Raw genomic sequence first — 10,120 nt, forward strand, 5'->3', positions numbered from 1 at the left:
TAGCAGGTATAAATACTGCTGCTTTTATGGTATTTGACTGCACTGGATCACAGTACTGACATGGGCCAGGTTATCAAGGATCTTTTTCTATTTTCCAGGGCAAAAAGCAAGAGACGGGGAGAGAATTCCTTGACAGAGGAGGTTTGCAGAACTCACTGTCTGGCAGGAACGCTGCAATGAGGCAAGCAGCCCCTGTCATCACACTGGCTGCAGCCCAGGTGTGGCGACGGCCGATTCGATCCAACGTCAGCAGGAGGATGAAGGCGGCTGGGAACTCGACAAGAGCAGAATAAAGGAAATCCAGATACATGCTCCCAGCAGCTATTCCCATGTGCATGATGAGCCCCTGATAGAGGACAGAACTCGTGAACCTGGGCAGAGAAGAGGGTGCAAATGAAGCCGACCCCCCTGGGAGACATTTTATGCAAAGAACTGAGATTTGCAGCTGGTCAGGAGCAAAACAGGCTTAAATCAATGACAATGATTTAATGACCCCAAATCACACACCTCCATTTGGGCTGCAAAAGCCTTCCCATCCTTACCAACTGTACATCAAAATGAATGTGTATTTTCTGATCTGAGGTGTCCTGACCAGGTCTAAGAACGAAGGTTTCAACTTTTCTCCATCTTCCTCTTCAGAGCTGAGATTCTGGGAACAGAAGTGACAGGACAAGAGGTCACAGTGGGAGGAGGAGAAGGTGGTGAGCACTACAGCGAATATTTTCCTTTAGGCTGATGGGAGGATGAGGGTTTTCATTTGCCAGTTAAGTAACTGAGGGCAAAATGATTTCTCCAGAGTACTTTGGGTAAAGGAAATACGAAAATTTATACAGACAATCTTCATATCTGTTGTAGTTGTGTATGGCATGAAGCAACATTTAAAAAAAAGTAATGAATAAGGATGTTCTGGAATTTAAAGTCATGAAATCTCCCAAATACTCTCTGTGAGGCTCCTAGGCAGTAAATGGGAACTCACTTGCCTTTGCTTTTGGAAGCTGCAATGATTTCGACTGCTCCCTGCTCTAAACCCAACACAATCCTAAACTCATAACATTATTTGTCTTGAAGTATGCACACATGCAGCAAATGCAGTGCAGTCACCTGGAAAGAAAGAGGTGGCTTCTTCCTGTTTCCCTTGGCGATGTGCTTAATAACTTTGATAGCTTCATCATTCTGCTTTTGAGCTATGAGCCACCTGGGAGACTCAGGCAGACACCTGCAACACATATAAGCATAACAGCTACACGGAAGGAAAATGCGCATTACTGGTACCTGGAAAATGAACATGGAACTGAGTTGCTCAGGCTAGGATCCTACAGTGCTTTGAGGATTCACAGGTGGAATTGAACTCAGTGGTAGCTGTGGCTGCCAGTGATTGCACTCTGATTTGTGCTCCATTTGAGTGGCAAGGTAGCCTTGCCTGAATTTATTCTCTTTTTTTTAAATCTAAACCCAGTTTATTATAGTTTGGAAACATTAGTCTGAGATAAATTCTCTTGACGAGTTTTAGAAATAGCTAATAGTCTATGGATATAAAAAAGAATAGCTCAAAATCTGATCCTTAATTTCTACCACGCTAAAAATAACCTTTCAAAAAAAAAGATCACATCCCAATTCTTTTCCCTGATCTAGTTATATTCTAAGAAGCATTTTTAATCAATTAAAGAAAACCACAAACAACCCTGTGCCGATTGCATTAAAAAACCCAAACAATCAAAACCAATTATGATAGATGGTTAGAAAACTCCCTTCCCACAGTAGCTCAAGGACTGGTCAAGAAATAATGACATATTATTTTGTGATGTGTGGCAAGGACTCCAAACACAGAAGCATTACACCATGTTGCAGGTAGCCCCTTGCTCTTAGGTGAGTCAGAGTAAACCCTTGGGCAGAGGGAACAGAAAAAGGCCAAATCTCTTCTAATATAATCTTGGAAATCCTATTTGTAGCACTGCAGCTGTTCTCTAAGGAGAACCTTCAGCTCTCAGCCACTGTCCCCTGACCCTGTCAGTGTGGTGTGGCATTACTGGGAGCTGCAACAGCAGGCACTTACCAATAGTAGAGCAGGAGAAAGAAACTGGGCAGCGTGACCGCAAGCTGGAGCCACCTCCAGTGTGGAAGTGCGTAAGCCAGGGCGGTGAGGATGAGGAGTCCCAGGGTGAAGGCAAGCTGGTAAATGATGCCTGTTGCCCTCCGGTAGTCTGAACCAACAAATTCTGCAACTGCAAAGACAAGTCATATGAGCAAACATATTGGTTTGGAGAGCCAGGGGAGCATAACTCCTACCAGCTGAGACCACGTGTAGCCCCTGTGCTGAGCTGTGTCCTTGGGTCATGGCACACGGCCATGGGTTTGGGTGGGAGAGCAGAGCTGATCTCGGTCACAGGGCAAGCCCCAGCCCTGGTCAGCTGCGGACTTTGCCCCCTCCTTTGAGTGTCAGGCCCTCACCCATCAACACAGGGCAAAGGCTGCTCTCTTCAACCCACTCCTTCAAGCTATGAAATAAATGGCAAAATAAAATCGACTGATGTGACTTGTTTGCCTCCATCTCCCTCCTCCCCTATGGCTTGGGAACAGAACCTCCCTACCCACCAAGCAGCTGGATCAGCACAGCAAAAGTCATTTTGGCACCAAGGCTGTGAAACATGAGTGTTGTCTTACATCACTGCTTGTTGCCGTTCCCAGAAAGGGGCTACACATCTTCACAGTATTTTCAATTTGTTTGTGCCTCTAGACCTTGCCCATCATTTTGGCATGTGCTCTCCAAGTATGAACGTTTCTTAGTTTTCAGAGCTGCCTCCTAATTATTCCATTTATGTCTATGAGCTGGTGCAAGCTCAGGTCACAAGCACCTGCATTTAAGCAAAGAGGCGCAGTTTGGCAGTAAGTACCACAGTGTCACTGTCTGCTCTCGTTACACAACAGGGCTCAGGAAATCAGATGGCACCAGTGGGGGTCAGCCCTGCTGCTAAACAAGGGTCCCAGCCCAGAAGGTGCAATTGCAAACTGTGTAACTGAGGATGTAGCCTGTGAGCCAGCCTCCCTTGCTGACCAGTCCCTGGATCAGGCGGAAGGTCACCGTCCAGGTGTAGCTTGGTGCAAAGGCCATCAGAACCCCTGAAACCGCGTTGATGAGGACTGTGACCAGAAGGCAGAGCTTGCGCCCAAACCTGCAGAGGGAAAAAACAAAAAGAAAGAGGCTCATCTCCTGGGAGGGTAGCGTGGCAGACCAAAGGGTTTGAAGAGGCTGGAGAGGGTCTCTGCTCATTTTGAATAGGAGCCTATATCTGTTATTCCCTTTGCCACATTTTCAATCCCAATGGAGGTTCAGGAAACTCCCCTGGTTTTGTGTTTTCAGGTCATTGCTCACTTTTGGTTAATGACTAAGGCAATTAATTCAAGATTGCTCTGATCTGGCTCCCCAACCCATCTTTCAAAGCTGCCAGAGCTTTTTAATGGGGATTTGTTTGCTAACTGTGATCTTTACATGTTTTATCAACCTTGGCTGACTACTGAGCTCTTCTTGAATAGGGTTTTGTGCGTCCCTGTTATTTGTCATTCCCTCCATTGCCGTGACTCCCTGATGGCCAGAAGTAGAGGGTTTCCAAAAGAAATAAGTGGGCTGGAACACTAGAAAAGCATTTGTTTTCTAGCTGAAAAGAGATGCATATTCTGTTAGAAGTATGAACTATAAAAACCATTGAATTAGTCAATATCCACTAACAAAAATAGTGCAATAATAAGTGCTAGCCAAAATACATGTCTTTTGTTCTCCACAGTAACATCAGCAGATCCCATCACTCAAATTTCCTCCTCTAATGAGCCTGACAAACAGATATGTTTTACTTGCCTGAAAGTTCTACCCAAGAAAGCCTCATCAGACCACATTTGAGAGTTCTGGTTTTGTTTTTACCCTGAGCACAATACATTTTGTTATGGTATTTTGTGTTGCTCTCAGGTGCTCGCAGTGCAGGAGCAGCAGTGAGCTGGGACAGAGTGGTGTAAGCAGAGTGAAGACCCCTTAACACTGACATACATGTGTTTTATCTTAGGAGGAATTATATCCTACTTCCTCATGTATTTTCCTACTTCTGCTTCAAAAAAAGCCTTTGTAAAAAGATCCTTCAGTATTTTGACACAAAGGGAGAGCATTTCGGATATAAATGGCTATGAATTTGGAAGCTCTGGCTTTTGTTGGCTCTCAGCATCATATGGTGGCAAGAAATGCCTTTGCTAGTGAACATGACGGCATGGAAAGGGATCTGAAATGTGGTGCTTCTGATGCTCATGGAATCTGCTCACTGCTATTTCATGTCCTGTTATGCCTGTAGGAGTGTGCATCACCATCCAAGCCTCAGTTCCGGGCAAAAGGAGGGAATGCTTTCAAATTTACTAGGAGATTAGTCAGAAAACAAGAACTTGGATTTGAGGGAAAGAGAGGATGAGGGGGGTGACAAACGTTTCTGATTAAAAAGAAGAAAAAAAGAAACAAAGATCTTCCAAAATGCATGCAAAGAAAAGCCAAAATTGTCATAAATTTGTCCACTTTTGTCCTTGAAAACAGAGAGAGGACTAGACCCCAGGACTGAAGACTGGATGTAGTATTTTTGTAGTACTGCTGTAGCCATTTGATGTCTTTCACCTGAGAATCTCTTTTGCCAGAGGTGTAGCCACACACAAGATGTGGGCACAAAAGGTTACTTTAGTAAATCACTGTCTACTGATGAAAAATCCATTTAAGCAGAAAGCTTATAAAAAAGCTGGTCTGGCTCACTGGCAGTGAGGTAATGGTTTAATGAAGATGGGAAAGCAGTCTGTCCAATCTGTGCATAGATGGGCTTCTTCACAAGCAGATTTGTCTGCACAACCTAACTGATGGTGTGTTTGCCTGCACTGAAACTAGGGAGCAGGGACCAATGAGACAAACACAAGCCTATCCTAATTTTGTGACACTGCAGAACTACTACAGGGGATGGCTGTGGCCCTTCCCCCTTGAAGTGGGACAGTGAAAAGAAGGGAACAATAGCAATATCTGTTCAACAGAGACAATTTTGGGGTCAGTCTTGGAAGGAAAAGGTTATTGAGAATACAAAGTAAAAAAAAAAACAAAAATCAGGACAGACTGGACCTCCAGAAGGATTGTTCACTCCCTGTTACCTCCATTTCTTCAAGTTCCAGTCCCATTCTCTCTTGTTATTTTACTGAAAAATTTGGTAAATATGCAGAGGAAGATCAGCTACAAAGCACTAAATTTGTTCAGAATCTAACCTAAAAAAAAAAATTCCACTGGGCAGATATACAGCACAATGACAATTGTGATGGAAAAGAGGAAATGAGGGACAATAAGGTCTAGAACTGGCTAAACACAGACTCAGCTGAAAAAAAAGGACAATCAAATAAAATTTAGGAAGAAACAACTACTTCTATTTCTGTATCTGAGAAAAACTCCTATTTTGAAACTGATTTATGGCCATCTGGATACTGTTAAAATTAATGTGAAACAAAATTATCACAAAGATGAGCAAATAGTTCTTGGTACAAGAGTTAAAATTTCATCTTGGACTCTGAGCTTGTGTTGCAGTTTGTACCTGTGAGAGAAAACAAAATCTCTTCACTTGTGCGAATTCCTCAGAGCTGTAAAAGTGGAGGGATACCTTGGCATTTCTGTGGATTCTTGGGGCAAAACAGCCTTCGAAAGCAGGATCTTAGAAACCGCCACCCACCTCCCTTTTATGTGACACACAGACCTTCTCAATCAGGTTTTGGTTGCATTCATTTTCCTTCTAAATTGTGAATGCTGTTCAACAACATCAGAAAGCAAATAACCAGAGTAAAGGGTTCACCCCATACCTGTCTGCTATGTAGCCAATGCTCATGGAGCCAATAAAAAACCCAGCATTCACACATGACTGGAAGAGGTCCAGCTTCCAGGAGTCCTCGCACACCAGATTAAACTGTAAGGGCAAACACAGTTAGAAGCACAGGGACATTCCCTACAAACCATGCCTGTTTGAGAAGGAGGGAAACCAACGGCATCAGCGAGAAAATAGACTCCAGGAAAGAAACCCTCTAACCTCTTAAGCTGACATCTGCGATGCATCTTGGTTGGATTTTCCCAAACCTTGTGAAAAAGTTACATCCCGGAAAATTATTGCATAATGACACATATGGAGAGTGAGAAAGGAAGAAAACTCTGAAAGAACAAATAAAAAAGTTCAGAAAAATCTCATCCTCTTGTCCCCACCCATCTGCTTGAAATTTGAACGACACTTGGAGCATTGTCAGCTTCCCAGATGCCAAGACCTATTTCAATCCATGTGTTTCCTTGCTGCATGAAAGCAGTGCCAGGCGAGAGAGATGGAGGTGCTGCCATGAGCCCTGCTGGGGTGGAGCCAGGAGCTGGGGTATCCCTCACCTCATTAGTACTGGCAAAAGGCCCAGGCTTGGGCTGACTTTTTTTCTGCAGGGAAGGGCCACTTGCTTTTGATTTACAATTAATAGGTTGTCAGGGCACACCCAACAAAGGGAGGAGGGCAAATTGGTAATAACTTTTCTACAGCTGGAAATATTCACTCAAGTGTAATTAGCCTTCAGCCCAGAAAGAAGCATTAATGTATTTGGCTGCATATTTAATCTTTTTCTAACCCAGACAAGTTTGCTGGGGCCACACCAAACAGCTCAGCTCAGTTTCCCGGGTGTGGAGGACAGCTGGAGTGCTCTTCTCTGCCCCAGCCCATCTGTCCCAAGAGAAAACAGGGTGGACTTGCTTTGTAACAGTGATTACAGTGAAGCAAGGAAATATGAATGCCCTGCTCATGGAAGCTGTGAAGCATCCAGCGATGCACTGTTTTAAGATCGAGTTACACAAACATCTGCTAGGCATGGTTTAGGTATAGCTAATACAGATTTGGCAGTGGTGGGGAAGTAGAAGAGATCTCTTTGGAGGTCATTCCTATACTCACTCTACGTGGCTTTAAGACTATTAGTACTGGTTTGCATAGTTTTTATAGTCTAGATTATGTGGTTTAGATACTGTAAATTGAGATAAAGCAGCACTGCTGTTGCTAAAGCATTATGTGAGAAATGTAGACGTGTCCTCTGCTTCTTGCTCATTATGGACGAGTGTCTGGATTATCACTCAAAAGTACAGTTCCTCAGTCTGGGCTAAGGGGGTGCTACCCTCTGTTTGGTAATGGAAATAATTGTGAGAATAGCCACTGATGACAAGATTGCAGTATTATGCTGCCAGGAAAAGCAATAATTTCCCCTTGTTGTGTATATGAATCTTTGATCTAAGTGCCTAGCAGGTTCTGATATTGAGGGTTTACTAGCAGTCAGACTCAGACAGTACACCAAAAGCAAACTTTATTAATCCAGCATATTGTATCTTTAAGCTGTGCAGACAGGAGCGATTTCTCTGGACAAGCTATGTCTTACCTCGGTGACGAGAGAGCTCCCTGGGGAGTTGTAGACCCAGCCATCCCGGCAGGGACCGAGGGGGACGGTGCTCCCACTGCCCACCAGGCTGCCGAGGGGGTCAGTGCAGCTGATGCCTGTTGCGTTCCAGTCCACCTCGTACCTCCTGCAGCGGCTGTCAAAGCTGGCCCCGTGGCCATCCCACTCGGGAACTGTGTGATTCAGCTGCTCCTCCAGGCTCCAGCCACACCGCTGGCTCAGCTCAGCCACCCCGGGGCTGAAGCAGCGATGTTCAGGGGTGAATCCCAGGAAAAAAATCCCCACATAAATGGGAGCAAAAGTAGCAGAAAGCAGGCATAAGACAAAGAGGGCTTTCTTCTGAAAGAAGTCGAATTCTCCGACCTGCTCTAAAATGTCATCCAAAGCTGGCATCTTTGTTTGTCACAGATCATGAAAGTATCTAACTCGGTTGCTTCCAGGGCTTTGGACATCACTGCATGCTTAAATAATAGCTGAAGTGTTTGCTTAAAACTCACAGACAAATAATTAACTTTGTCAATTGTCAAGCCATGCATCTCAACCTTTGTTTCCTAAATGCCATTTCTAAACACACTTTGGCTCTTCTTTTTGACTTCTGTTGTTAATTTGTTTTATATATGACATACTTGAAATGCAGGATCTGTAGTCTTAGCTTATGGCCATTTCAGTCTGTCACTGAGAATCTGTCAGTGCACAGTGTTGGGCAGGTGGTAATTCCTCTGTCCAGTATTTTCAGAGGCCTTAAGTACTATGAAAGCAGTATGATCCTCTTCCTCATATACATATAAACTGAAGAACCTTAAAATTACAAGGGACATAGATGACTGCTTGTATGCTCTGTTGAGGGAATAGAAGAAAACAGTACAGCAAAAACACAACAACAGGGCAGATTTCTTTGAGGCACTTAGTGGTTAAAGAATAGTGTTGTGCCTCAAATGGGAGGCAGACCAGTCACTGCAGTGTGAGTTGGGACTTCTGAGTCAGAGGTGATCAAATGGAACGTGCAGGGGTTCGCCTGCAGCTGCCTCACACTCAGGGAACTGAGAGTGGCCCTGAGACCGGTCACCAGCCCTTGCATGCCCATCCTGCCCTCTGCCTCCTGACCTGCCTTGCACCCTGGGGAGGCAGATGGCAGAGGCTGCTGCAAGCTGCAGCTCCATCTCATAAATGCTTAACAGCTATTAAATGAGAATTTATTAGACAATGCTAACATGTGTGATTAAGCAATGGAGACATCCTCAGCCTTCTTTACTTGAGGGGGTGATTAATGCTGTGTTCCCATGTCCATGGTTGCATAAGGTCCTTGCATGTCATTCCCCATTTCCTTCAATGATGGAGGACTGGAGGAATGATGCAGCTGAACATCAAAAGTGTGGATGTGGACAAAAAACATCTATGGGCAACAATTTCTGCCTGAATATGTTCTGCCATCTTTCTGTCATCTGCAAATCTTTCTAAGCCAGACAAAGACTCTGTAGCTTGGTTAGTGCTTCTGAAGGGAGCCTCTGAGCAGGCTGCTGTCCCTGGGTTAATTTTCCCCTGAGGAGCACTCAGGGAGCTCTCTGAGTTTTATGAAGCACAAAACTAAATAGTGAGGAAAACAGAGGTGATAAGTAATGTAATATTTTAAAGGGCTATTAAAAACAAGTGCTCTTGAGTTACAATGACCAGCATTCCTAGGAAATTTCATGAATCACAAACAGGACTGCTCCTTTGCAATAAATATCTTTTGCAGCTAAGAAAAGACCAGCCCTTTGACTGTGTACAACTGAAGAGTTTATGTATCTCTGTTCAATCTGGTTTCATTAGAAGCAAGAACAGACTATTCCCCCGTTAATGCTCAAGGAGCTCACTGCACCAGCAGTTTTTAAACCTTGCACCCTTCTGCACACAGACTACTCAGCAGTGCACATAATTGATGCAGTGGTTACCATCTAAAGCCTGTCTCAGCCAAAACTGAATTAAGTGCAACAAGAAGTGCATGAACTCTAGAAATCTGCTTTACTCCCTTTTCTGATTCTGCCTACTGTAGTTTCATGCTGGTGAAAGCAAGAAGAAAGCAGCCAGTATGGGGTTCACATGCCAGTTATGCTGGCAGAAGGTTGTATCTCTGATTATGGTTAATGTTATTTCTTCTGGAAAACCTCCACTGTCACTTGAGTATCCTCTTTTATCGCCAGGAAGGAAAGTGTCCTACAGTGGGAGTGACCACTAGTAGCTTTACATATTGCATAAAGTCCAGAGGTTTTCCCTGCTGTCATCCAAGCTGCCCTCAAATAATCCTTACCAGACTCTCTCCTGTGTATGGTCTCACCAGTCTTCGAGGAACTGAGTGGTCCAACCCACCAATATAAAGGCAGGTGACTCTTGTCACCTTGACACACCTGAGTAAGACATCTTTAAGATGTTTTTAGCATGGTTTTTTCCACTTTGTGGGGGACAGAGCAAGCAGTGAGCATGTATGCAGTTCTTCTGGTAGATCTGACTGCATGTGAATGGAGGCAGCACGAGAGCTTGTCAGGGTGACCCCTGTACTGAAAAACTGAACATGACTGTGTATGGGCTCAAGCACTGTCCCATACCCACAGTGCTTAATCTTTACCACGGTTCCCAGTACTGTTTTGCCTGTTTCCTGCTAGCACCACACAACACCCAGGCAGGTTTG

At 44.4% G+C, this 10,120-nt stretch overlaps 1 protein-coding gene across 1 annotated transcript; it reads right to left on the reverse strand.

Moving 5' to 3' along the window:
* Nucleotides 1-73: 73 nt before the first annotated feature.
* On the reverse strand, nt 74-7,848 carry LOC309570122 (solute carrier family 22 member 2-like; the record flags this gene model as incomplete). Its single annotated transcript, XM_082276749.1, has 7 exons — nt 74-371; nt 543-649; nt 1,102-1,216; nt 2,054-2,222; nt 3,016-3,170; nt 5,851-5,954; nt 7,438-7,848. 7 exons carry the CDS (start codon nt 7,846-7,848, stop codon nt 74-76), a joined length of 1,359 nt encoding a protein of 452 aa, XP_082132875.1.
* Nucleotides 7,849-10,120: the final 2,272 nt, after the last annotated feature.

This window comes from Coloeus monedula, assembly GCF_965178545.1.
Source record: "Coloeus monedula genome assembly, chromosome: 2".
Classification (NCBI taxonomy): domain Eukaryota; kingdom Metazoa; phylum Chordata; class Aves; order Passeriformes; family Corvidae; genus Coloeus; species Coloeus monedula.